At 39.5% G+C, this 13,196-nt stretch overlaps 1 protein-coding gene across 1 annotated transcript in view; it reads right to left on the bottom strand.

The window, feature by feature from the left end:
* wdr45b (WD repeat domain 45B) overlaps positions 1-6,290 on the bottom strand; it is a 28,682-nt gene extending 22,392 nt beyond the window's left edge. Inside the window, exons 1-3 of the mRNA XM_062055002.1 lie at positions 5,960-6,290; positions 3,455-3,529; positions 707-808 (exon numbers count right to left, since the gene is read on the bottom strand). Of these exons, the coding sequence (XP_061910986.1) occupies positions 707-808; positions 3,455-3,529; positions 5,960-6,026 (244 nt within the window). The 5' untranslated portion in view covers positions 6,027-6,290. The remainder of the gene's footprint in view (positions 1-706; positions 809-3,454; positions 3,530-5,959) is intronic.
* Positions 6,291-13,196: the final 6,906 nt, after the last annotated feature.

The following is a 13,196-nucleotide window of genomic DNA, read 5'->3' as shown; positions in this document are numbered from 1 at the left end:
AATCGGTTCGATAAGAGGATTCGATAATAGGCTCGAACTCGATAATTTCTTATCAAACATCATCCCTAGTCTAGACGTAATCTAAAAGTCTTCAATTGTCCTCATCTAGTGTTTCGGAAAAAGCAATTTGTTTAAAAGATCCTGAGGTGGGATTAGCAGATGGCTCTTAAAGAAAATGAGTTGCATTTTGCCAGTATTTTGGAGCAGAAGAAACTGGAGCAGCAAACAAAGATTCGCCTGCAAGAGTTAGATCCCCAAGTTGGTTCTCAATGGATGTCCATTGAATTTGACAAGAGTAAAAATACTTGTCGTATAATGAAAAAAATGCGGATAAATATTTCATATTGTTTGAGTGTGTTACACATCTAGTTAAATGTCCTAAAGAGGTGTAGACCTTAATGTTGCATTGTACACAGGCCTATGTGTCAGCGGATGATAGTCTTGATTTTGACTAAGTTAAATGTCAAATAAAGGGACCAATTTGTCTAAAGCAGCTATATTAGTTGATAAAAATGTGCTGACACACAAGAAGATTTTTGTGAAGTGCCCCCTGGCTTTAACTGACTTATTTGATCAGGGTAATATTAATGGTAATTGCAAAGGAACCATGAGGTCCTATATCCTATGTATGCTTTTAAAGCTCTTGTTAATGTGTCACTCAAAACTTGTCATAGTGGAGGGTTATGTATGAAAAATAAAAACATACCTTTATTAGTTGGGTACTTGGGTTTCTTCCCCCCTCCAACTAGAGCGAGATAGTTACACCTGAAGAGCATCTCCACGTGGCCGACCCCGCCCTCCATGAACTCTGCAAATGGACAGAACAGTTGAACAGTATTGCTTCCCAGTGTGACATTTACCATCAGTGTGGAAAGTATGTACGCCTTATTGACAAAAATATTTGTGTTTTGAGATGAAAATCATGTTCGCCTCAGATCACTAAATAATTTGACACAGAAGAATAATGATATGCCTCCCACTCACAGAGACTGTGTCAGTCATCAGCAGGAAAACACCAAACTAGGCTTTGAAAAGTAATCCTTTAAGTTAAGTTAAACTACCAATGATTGTCACACACACACTAGGTGTAGTGAAATTTGTCCTCTGCATTTGACCCATCCCCTTGATCACCCCCTGGGAGGTGAGGGGAGCAGTGGGTTTTAAACTATTGTTATGGCGTTCTGTAAAAAAAATTGCACTTTAAATAGGGACCGAATGTCCCTTTGGGACAGAGGACCCTATTGTAATTGTAAAGTTTTATTATTTCTTTCTTTATTATTATACCGCAGCTTTGAGCTGTAATTTGACTTCCTTAACATGCTTCAAAACTCACCAAATTTGACACACACATCAGGACTGGCGAACATTGCGATTTAATCAAAAAACCAAACCCCAAAACTCAAAATTGCACTCTAGCGCCCCCTAGGAAGAAAACACAGACACAACTGCTCCTAGGAAGAAAACTCAAGACAAAACTGCCTGTAACTTCCAGTAGGAATGTTGTAGAGACATGAAACAAAAACCTCTATGTAGGTCTCACTTAGACCTAGATGTCATACACTGACATCCTTCAGCAAAAATCAACAGGACGTTTGCAATTCCCCCTTCAAAACAAAAGTTTTGTAAAAACAGTCACCTTTGCCTCTTTGGGCTGTAATTTGACCCCCTTAACATGCTTCAAAAATTCACCAAACTGGAGACACACATCAGGACTAGCGAAAATTAGGATCTAATAAAAAACCCAACCCCAAAACTCAAAATTGCGCTTTAGCGCCCCCTAGGAAGAAAACACAGACACAACTGCTCCTAGGAAGAAAACTCAGACAAAACTGCCTGTAACTTCCAGTAGGAATGTCGTAGAGACATGAAACAAAAACCTCTATGTAGGTCTCACTTAGACCTACATTTCACTCATTGACAACCCCCAGCAAAAATCAACAGGAAGTTTGCAATTCCCCCTTCACAACAAAAGTTGGGTCAAAACAGTCTACTTTTTTTTAAACATTATCTCCTCTGAGCGCGTTTGTCGTGTCGGCTTCAAACTAGCACAGGAGAGAGATTGAACCCTTCTGATTAAAAGTTGATGAAAGAGTTTTAATTACTGCTCCTGTTTTGATTTTATGAGCCTTCAAAGAACCGCTGCGCTGATGCTGCTGCGCTGCTGCCGTCTCAAGATGGCCGCTTAAAAGCAGGAAGCACCAGCGTGACCACACAATGCAGAGAAGGTAGGTACTGTGCGGGTATAGATATGTTGACTGGGTGAAAGAAGGAGGCACCAGTTTGACTCCAGGATACAGAGAAGGTAGGTAATGTGTAGGTAAAGATATGTTGACTGGGTGATGGCAGGAAGCACCAGCGTGACCCGAGGATGCAGAGCAAGTAGGTAATGTGCGGGTGAAGATATGTTGAATGGGTAAAGGCAGGAAGCACCAGCGTGACCCCACTATGCAGAGAAGGTAGGTAATGTGCAGGTGAAGCTATGTTGTATGGGTGAAAGAAGGAAGCGCAGGTGTTGTCGAGGCAATGCAGAAAAGGTAGGTAATGTACAGGTGAAGATATGTTGCATGGGTAAAGGCAGAAAGCACAAGCGTGACCCCACTATGCAGAGAAGGTAGGTAATGTGCGGGTGAAAATAGGTTGAATGGGTACAGGCAGGAAGCACCAGCGTGACCCCACTATGCAGAGATGGTAGGTAATGTGCGGGTAAAGATATGTTGTATGGGTGAAAGAAAGAAGCACCAGTGTGACCCCAGGATGCAGGGAAGGTAGGTAATGTGCAGGTAAAGATATGTTGAATTGGTAAAGGCAGGAAACACCAGCAAAAGTCGGTCCCGTCCATCGCTGCTTGCAGCTTTAATTTAGTGTTGTTTTGATATGTCATCTTCGTGACATCATGCACAAAAGTGCACTAATAGCTTGTTTTAAAATGTCTGACAATCCTGCACTTTCTGTTTTGGAAATTACATGAATGTTTGTGCCACTGCTTAATAACTGTTAAATAAATACAGTTTTGGTAAACTGACTTAGTTGTGATTTCCCTCTCTGCATGAAAGTTTAAAGTGAGCATATATTAACGCAGTATGAACAAGAATGTTTTAATGTAGACACACAGAACCATCATACTGGTGTGATTATATGCGTCAAGTGTTTATTCAAGGCTAAGGCAAAATATCGAGAAATATATTGTGTATCGTGACATGGCCTAAAAATATTGAGATATTAATAAAAGGCCATATCGCCCAGGCCTAGTCTTTGGTATGACTCGGCCGGGGTTTGAACTCACGACCTACCGATCTCAGGGCGGACACTATAACCACAAGCCTGGATGGATAGATGGAAATACAAATGCCTTGCCTTTTCTGCAATAATGCCTTTATTCCAGAGAGAAACTAATATTTCCCCATATATATTTTGAGCAACATTTTACATGATTTGCTGAAACACAAATACATACCTTGTTTCTCCTTCTCTTTAAGGGGATCTGTGTTGTAAACCCGAAAACCATTCTCCATCCCACAGGCAAAGCACCCTGGAGAGAGGAGCACATTCATGACAATGTCGTGAGTACACGTACGTGGGAAATAAAATACAATTATCAATAGTTGCTACCATACATCAGAGACTTTTCGAAGTATCCACCGCATACAACAAAGCATACAAATAAAAACCAGAAGTATTGAATTAATTCCTAGACAAAAGTCAGTCAGGGAAGAAAGGAAAGGGGAAAGAAAGGAAAGAAGAAGGGAAAAAGAAGGCGGCGAAAGGGGAAAAAAATGGTTGTATCTTTTTTGTAGTTGTATTCCTTTTTTATTATTGTTATTATTTTTTGTATTGTTCCCACACTACTATTGCTTTTTTGTGTCACTTTTGATATGGTTTTGTCATGGTTTATTTGCTTTTTGTGTGTGTGTATGTGTGTGTGTGTGTGTGTGTGTGTGTGTGTGTGTGTGTTATTTTTGCATCTGATTAAGCCACGAAAATGTGACTTTCTTCTTCTCTTTTAAATGTGAACAGTGGAGAGGTCACCGGGAGGTGATCTAGTGATCACTTCCTGAGGATCCTTGATGCCGAGGAATATTCATCCGTCTTGCTATGGTCTGGATCGTCTGCTGATCCTGAGCCAGTGCAGGATGGATGGATATATATAAGATCTGGGTACTTTTTCTAATAATGGCTATACTGAAAACCTTGAGTTGTTAAAGCCCAAGTGCACCTCTCTCCTCAGGCATGCATGTGAGTGTGGATGTGTGTGTCCTGGGCATGACGTTAAAGTGCATCCGGCAGTGGAGGCTCCTCTATGGGGTCTTGGGGCACTAGGAGTTTAACCCGTTTACTACTGTTACCCCAGGTGGACCTCGGCAAAGGCCTAGTACCTGCATGCCCCCTAGCCAGGGATACCGGTGAAGACCTCAACGGCGTAGCAGGCGGAAGACGGTAGATTTAAGAAATGAAAAAGAAGAAGGCTGCAGCAGAAAAGGGTCCCCAGTCGTCTTAGACCAGTGGTTCTTAACCTTGTTGGAGGTACGAACCCCACCAGTTTCATATGCGCATTCACCGAACCCTTCTTTAGTGAAAAATAAAATGTTTGTTTTTTTTCAAATTCAAGAAAACGTTATGTTTTTTTTACTGGTGCACAAAATTAACCGTGCATGAACATCACCTTGTTCAAAGAACAAAACCAACACAGTGCATCAACTCATAACAAATTACACACCTTACACACATTCACATGAATTGATTAACGTGGACCTCGACTTAAACAAGTTGAAAAACTTATTCGGGTGTTACCATTTAGTGGTCAACTGTACGGAATATGTACTGTACTGTGTAAACTGTACTGTTTCATATAATGTATTCTCTTCCTTTGCAATCTGCTAGTAAAAGTTTCAATCAATCAATCAAAAAACCTGCAAATCAGATGGAAAATTAGAGGGAACATTGTTTGGGGGTATCCATAATACGCCGATAGGGAGAAGTTTTTATTTACACGATAAGTCGGGTGTGTCTTTACCTCCGTGGCGGAGACTCCGCCGAACCCCTGAGGCCGGCTCACCGGACCCCTAGGGTTCGATCGAACCCAGGTTAAGAACCACTGTCTTAGACTCCATTCCACTGGACCCTGACCTGATTCTGTCAAGGATCGTGTGGTGACTGTCTGTGCACCAGTCTCCCCACGTAAAACAAAGTCCGGCACAGGCATCCTCCATAAAGGGATACACCCCTACCAGGAGGATCGTCATACTCGTTCTGTGACCGCTGATGATGTGCATGTATGAAGGGTCTGAGTGAGCAAAGTATGATTGTCAAATGTGACTTTAACTGTAAAATTCAATGGATGGATGGATATTTGCAACAAAAAAAAAATATAATTAAAAAAAAGTCAGTTAGCATTACCGTATTAACAGTAGACAAAGGGAAAGGTAATTTTAAATAATGCAATAATGGCGATTAGCACAGGTAACAGCGACGTAGACACAAAAGTGGTAGAGAATGTTCCATACAACAATACGAACATATATAGCAGGGATAAATAACAACAAACAGTAGCTTCCGAACTGTCAAACTTGGCAAGACAAGGTTAGCTGGCTTATGTTAGCGGGGCTGGTATATTAACATATGTTTGTTGTATCCATGACGAAGCTATATTGTGTGCACTAAAAGCTTCTTTCAGCACCTCAACTAATGTTTAAGTCTAGTGTTTGTCTGGCCAGTCCAACCACGATAGCAACTTTACCGCTAGCTAGGTAGCCGTGGCTAACTAACATCAATAAGGCGTTTTAAGTTAAAAGTTTCGCCGGCAGTTGTTGTGGCTCAGGGCTATTATCGAGGTAAGAAACTTGACTCACTGGCATTTTTATGAAATGGAGTTATTTTGCTGAGAATACGTCGCGTTAGCAAGTTAGCTTAGCATCTATGGCAGAGTCAGTGTAGTTGAAAACAAGCCAGCGTCACTTCTCACCGTGGTCCTGGTTGAATCCCGCGTAGAGGAGCCCGTTTCCTTGTGGATTAGACAGCAGAGAATTCATTGTTTCTCCGAGAGCGGCCCGATTCCGATGAAGTTGTTGGTTGAATTATCAAACAGCTAGCGAGCTAGCTAACGTCATCATTTCCAGTGTCCTGTGTGGAAGAGATGATACAACAACGCTGGTTCCTGTCGGCCTGTGTGTCCAAATCAATGGGTGTTGCCTTTGCACTTGTATGTCATACATTCCGCTTTAAACATACATCAATACTTTTATAATGGTTGCTTGTATGGAAATGGGCTGCTTGTTAATGATTGCGTCCCCTGATGAAATTTCATCAATTGATTTAAAACACTTCTGAGATCAAGTACAAAACAAAAACAAATAGCGCGACTCGAATCGCATTAAAAAATAAAAAAAAAGGGAATCATTTGAAAAAGTAATCATACACTTTGTAAACCGTTATCTTCAGACTAAGACTGGGATTGAGTCTGCCATTGTCACTTGTAATGTTCTTTCAATGACATTTGCATAAAAAAAAGATAACACTGATTCGTTTTTTCCTGTTCTGTGTTAGGAGATGGGCTGATCAATACAAAGGGTCATATCAGTATAGGCTATAGCAGTGTTTTTCAACATTTTTTGAGCCAAGGCACATTGTTTTCATTTAAAAAAAATGCGGAGGCACACCACCATCAGAAATCATGAAAAAATGAAACTCGGCAGTCGATATTGACAATAAAAAGTTGTTGTCGCAATTGTTGGATATGACTTTAAACCATGGGTGTCAAACTCTGGCCCGCGGGCCAAAATTGGCCCGCCGTGTAAATTCACTTGGCCCTTGAGGCAATATCAAATTAACACTAGAGCTGGCCCGCCGATTATATACAGCGGCGGTGCCACGGTAACACCGCATTCACCGCTAATTCTCATACTTGCCAACCCTCCCGGGAGACTCCCAAATTTCAGTGCCCCTCCCGAAAATCGTCACGTCCGCTTTTCATCCAGTCCAAGGAGTGCTGGCCCAGTCACATAATATGTGCGACTTCTGCACGCACACACAAGTGAATGCAAGGCATACTTGATCAACAGCGATACAGGTTACACTGAGGGTAGCCGTATAAACAACTTTAACACTGTTAGAAATATGCACCACACTGTGAACCCACACCAAACAAGAATGACAAACACATTTCGGGAGAACATCCGCACCGTAACACAACATAAACACAACAGAACAAATACCCAGAACCCTTTGCAGCACTAACTCTTCCGGGACGCTACAAGGTGTGTGGGGGTGTGAGGGGTGGTAGTAGCGGGAGTGTATTTTGTAGCGTCCCGGAAGAGTTAGTGCTGCCAAGGGTTCTGGGTATTTGTTCTGTTGTGTTTATGTTGTGTTACGGTGCGGATGTTCTCCCGAAATGTGTTTGTCATTCTTGTTTGGTGTGGATTCACAGTGTGGCGTATATTTCTAACAGTGTTAAAGTTGTTTATACAGCCACCCTCAGTGTAACCTGTATCGCTGATGATCAAGTATGCGTTGCATTCACGTGTGTGTGTGCGTACAGAAGCAGCACATATCTTGTGACTGGGCCGGCACGTTGTTAGAATGGGTGAAAAGCGGACGTGACGACAGCTCGTAGAGGACGTTAAAGGCAGTGCCTTTAAGGCACGCCCCCAAGACTGTGGTCCGGGTGGACTACGAGATATAATGACTGATGAACACCTTCGTTCGATAATGAAGGTTGGCTCAGCTCAAAGTCTGAGCCCGGACATTAATGAACTAGCATCCAAGAAAAGATGCCAGGTATCTGGCTTGGGCACATCAGATTAGATCAGTGTGTTGCAAACTGAGCAGTTTAAAGTCCTGAATGGTTGGTTTATTCATTGTTATTTTATTTTCAAATTTATTAGCCTGTGGAAAAAGTTAATGTTGATATTTACCTCAGAAGGCTGCATATAGAAAAGAGGCATTCAATTTTTATTTAAATTGTATTTGATATGCCATTGATATTTTTTTATTATTATTATTATTATTTGAAACTCGATTTTGCATGTCACTATAAAGTTATATAAGCCTTGCTTGTTCAATATTCAATGCAAAACTTGTTTGGGTCCCTATTAAAAGGTTAATTTGTTCAACCTTGTCCCGCGGCTTTGTTCAGTTTTAAATTTTGGCCCACTCTGTATTTGAAGTTTGACAGCCCTGCATTAAACCATAACCAAGCATGCATCAATATAGCTCTTGTCTCAAATTAGGTGTACTGTCACCACCTGTCACATCATGCCCTGACTTATTTGGTTTTTTTTGCTGTTTTCCTGTGTTCTAGTTCTTGTCTTGCGCTCCTATTTTGGTGGCTTTTTCTCTTTTTTTGATATTTTCCTGTAGCAGTTTCATGTCTTCCTTTGAGCGATATTTCCCGCATCTACTTTGTTTTAGCAATCACTGTGTTAAATGGCCTTTCCTTTTAGCAACACTCCGTAAACGTTTGGGAACCGAGGAGACCAATTTTTGAAGCTTTTCAGGTGGAATTATTTCCCATTCTTACTTGATGTACAGCTTAAGTTGTTCAACAGTCCGGGGTCTTCGTTGTCATATTTTACGCTTAATAATGCGCCACAAATTTTCAATGGGAGACAGGTCTGGACTACAGGCAGGCCAGTCTAGTACCCGCACTCTTTTACTATGAAGACACACTGTTTTAACACATGCAGAATGTGGCTTGGCATTGTCTTGCTGAAATAAGCAGGGGCGTCCATGAAAAAGACGTTCCTTGGATGGGAACATATGATGCTCCAAAACCTGTATGTAACTTTCAGCATTAATGGTGCCTTCACAGATGTGCAAGTTACCCATGCCTTGGGCACTAATACACCCTTATACCATCACAGATGCTGGCTTTTGAACTTTGCGCCTACAACAGTCCGGCTGGTTCTTTTCCGCTTTGGTCCAGAGAACACGACGTCCAGTTTCAAAAAAAAATTTAAAATGTAGACTCGTCAGACCACAGAACACTTTTTCACTTTGCATCAGTCCATCTTAGATGAGCTCGGGCCCAGCAAAGCCGGCTGCGTTTCTGGGTGTTGTTGGTAAATGGCTTTTGCTTTGCATAGTAGAGTTTTAACTTGCACTTACAGATTTAGCAACAAACTGTCGTTACTGACAGTGTTTTTTCTGAAGTGTGATGATATCCTTTACACACTGATGTCGGTTTTTGATGCAGGGATCGAAGGTCACGGGCATTGCCGCTTACGTACAATGATTTCTCCAGATTTTCTGAACCTTTTGATGATATTACGGACCGTAGATGGTGAAATCCCTTAATTCCTTGCAATAGCTCGTTGAGAAATGCTGTTCTTAAACTGTTTGACAACTTGCTTGTTTGTGAATGACTGAGCATTTCATGGAAGCTGCTTTTATACCCAATCATGGCACCCACCTGTTCCCAATTAGCCTGTTCACCTGTGGGATGTTCCAAATAAGTGTTTGATGAGCATTCCTTCACTTTCTCAGTCTTTTTTACCACTTGTGCCAGCTTTTTGTTGCAGGCATCAAATTCCAAATGAGCTAATATTTGAAAAAAATAAAGTTTACCCCCCGCGACCCCAAAAAGGGACAAGCGGTAGAAAATGGATGGATAAAACATAGTTTACCAGTTCGAACATTAAGTATCCTGTCTTTGGAGAGTATTGAATTGAATATAGGTTGAAAAGGATTTGCAAATCATTGTATTCTGTTTTTATTTATGATTTACACAACGTGCCAACTTCACTGGTTTTGGGTTTTGTACATATGTACGTATGTGTATATATATGTATATATTCCTACTTCAATTTATAAAAATGTTCTAAATCAATGTGTCATCTTTCTTTCTATAATGCATAACACTGATCAGATTGATTTCCGAATTAATCATTTAAGCAATCAGTGTCATAATACTTTAGTTGATAACTTTTTTTTGTAAAGACCCAGTGTTTTGGTAGTGTCCACTATTTTGTTTGCAACGTTGTATCATATTCCCTCAACCTTATTGCTTAAAATTATTTCATAACATGCTGGATGTTGGAAATATTACAAACACATAGGTTTTGTGGTAAATAAAATCATTTATTTTTGGAAAAAAAATGTTACGGTAATATCAGTTAAAAATAATTACCTATGTAGGTTCAGTATTCAGTGGCAGCACGGCGATGCAGTGGTTCGCGCTCGTGCCTCACAGCGAGGAAGTTCCTGGGTTCCATTCTCTGGCTCTGAGTTTGAATTTTCTCCCCGTTACTGCATGAGTTCCCAACCGGGTTCCCGACCGGGTACTCCGGTTCCCTTCACCTCCAAAGACATGCACCTGTGGGATAGGTTGATTGGCAACACTAAATTGGCCCGAGTGTGTGAATGTCCCCCACCCTCCGAGAGGGACAAGCGGTAAAAAATGGATATGTTCAGTATTCAGAGAAAAAAATATTTACTGTACATGTCAGGCTTCTGAAAACTATTGTGTATTACTTTGGCTCCGTTTACACTGGACACCAAATCAGATTTTTTTTTGCCTTCAAGTGACGCAGATTGAATAATTTTTTCCCAGTCTAAACGCTCCAAGGTGCTTTAAATCTGATATTTTCGATCAGATTTGGGCCACATCAGGAGGTAGTCCAAATCTGTTAGGAATCTGGGGCCGTACTTATCAAGCTTCTTAGAGTGCCATTTTACACTTAAGTCCTGAGAATTTGCGAAATTTAGTCCTACTCTCAAACTTAAGAATACAAGCTTTTCATCAACGTTCTTAAGTCTAAGAACCACTCCTACTCACCACGATATTTAAGAGACCTTCAGAGGTGTCTTAAGTGGTTAGGAGTTGCCAGCAGGGGATGACACTGAGGCGAGAGAGACGTGCGCGAACGTTCAGGGAACAGAACAATGTTTTGTTTTTTTTTGATGACGAGCAGCTGATCAAACGGTATCGTTTAGACAGAGCGGATATTATTTTTGTCACAGATTTAATACTTTTCGATTCTTTGTTGATTTCTGCATGTGGCTGCAGTGGGCTAGTATATATAGAGCCACCCACACCAGTTTCAAATTAGTTGCCTAATTAATGAATTGGAAAGAAAATGTTATGACAGTAGCGTATGTGTGTGGCCGTGAGGTGAGTGACGTCAGTGAGTGTGTGGGCGATAGAAGAGAGGGAGCGGTAGCGTGAGTGCCGGCGGGGACTAGTTTGTTTTGTATTATTTTGTAGTTTATTGTCAAAATATACACTCCCATTGTCCACTTAAATATTTCCAAGATATTTCTTTATTCTTAGACAACGGATTCCCTTCCGTGATTGGTCATTTCTATGGACACAGAAATGACGTCACCTAAAATTCCGTTTACGGCACATAGTAATGTCGTAATTCAGCTCTGAGTGTGACACTTAAGATTCAGTCCTACACTTCGCTGAAAGTGTGAGTAAGACGCTTGATAACTAACTTTTAAGTGCAGCTTTCAGCGAAGAATTTATTTACTCTTAAGTCAACTCTTAGCAGACTTCTTAGGAGTAATTCTAAGAAGCTTGATAAGTACGGCCCCTGATCTTTTCAACCGTGACTGCAGTCTAAACAGCAAAGCGACACATTTGCGACTTTTACGTCATCTTTGGTTGCGCTACGTCATCACTTTCCTTTTCGCAATTCTGCAGTTGATTTCCATTATCTGACTACTTCCTCTACACAACAGTCACGTCACAAACCCATTAACACGCTGACCTGTGGCATTCAACTTCCTGTGTTTTCACTTTAGCGAGCTGCACATGTACAGTAAGTGACATTGAGACCACAGTGCGACCACATTGGGGTCTGTGCCAGTTTATACTGGAGTCTGATAAAGATCACATTGTACTTATGATCCAAACAGTCAATCTGATTTGGTCCACTTTGGCCTGCAATGTAAACGTTGTCTTTGACCTCCAGGTCTAGGGTTAGCCTTCCTTTGCTCCCTGTCTGATAAATTGTTGATGATTTTAAACTTTCCTTCTTCCTTTTTCTTATTTCTTTCTTATTCCTTCTTCAAATATTCTTGGTGTCTAATTGGAAAAGCCTTCCTTATTTCTCCGCATTCTCTCAACCGTTCTTTTCCAATTGTATTTAGTTTTGGCATGTTGTCTTGATTCTTTCTCTCTGAACTCTACAATTACAGATATATACCAGCATTACATTAAAACATGCTTATTTGCTTTAAATAGACGATTCTTGAAGACAATCACTTCTTTGAAGACTTTGTGAACACAATTATTTAAAAATGGTAGGATTAAAATACTTTTCATTTAAATTTTAACTAATTTAGACCCCAACTAAATATTTCTAGCAACCACATGGCTAGGAACCTCATCTTTGAAGAGTTAGACACTCATAAAAACACATGTTGCATAAAAGTGGAAAAAGTTTACATAATTGAACAAAATGTGTTGGGTAGTGACCGTTTTTAAAGATACACACTGATTTTATTTTTAAAATAATGGGATTAGGTTAAAGTTACTCATAAAAATCTTAAAAATTACACCATTGTAACAAATCTAAAAATAGTTTTAAACCGAATTTTCATAAATTGAAATTTTTTGGGGTCAGGATTGAGGAATTAAACGTCTCAATAGAAAGTACCCTATAAATGATTTTGTATTTATCTTACCACATTCAATTAATGCCCTGGGTTTAAACAGATCTTAATACAACCTCAGGGAAAATCCATGTCTGAATATTTAATTGTTTGGTCAAACTCCTTTTGGTAATGGGACACCACTTTAAATTCATTTGGTAGATATATATATATATATATATATATATATATATATATATATATATATATATATATATATATATATATATATATATATATATATATATACATATATATATATATTATACATATACATATATATATATATATATATATATATATATTATACATATACATATATATATATATATATATATATATATATATATTATACATATATATATATATATTATACATATATATATATATATATATATTATACATATACATATACATATATTATACATATATATATATATATATATATATATATATATATATATATATATATATATATATATATATATATACATACATACAGTACATGCATATATATTAGGGCTGTGAATCTTTGGTTGTCCCACGATTCGATTCAATATCGATTCTTGGGTCACGATTCGATTCAAAATCGATTTTTTTTTTTT

The sequence above is a fragment of the Entelurus aequoreus genome, linkage group LG08 (assembly GCF_033978785.1).
Source record: "Entelurus aequoreus isolate RoL-2023_Sb linkage group LG08, RoL_Eaeq_v1.1, whole genome shotgun sequence".
NCBI classification, from domain to species: domain Eukaryota; kingdom Metazoa; phylum Chordata; class Actinopteri; order Syngnathiformes; family Syngnathidae; genus Entelurus; species Entelurus aequoreus.
This window is presented reverse-complemented; position numbering and strand designations above follow the sequence as displayed.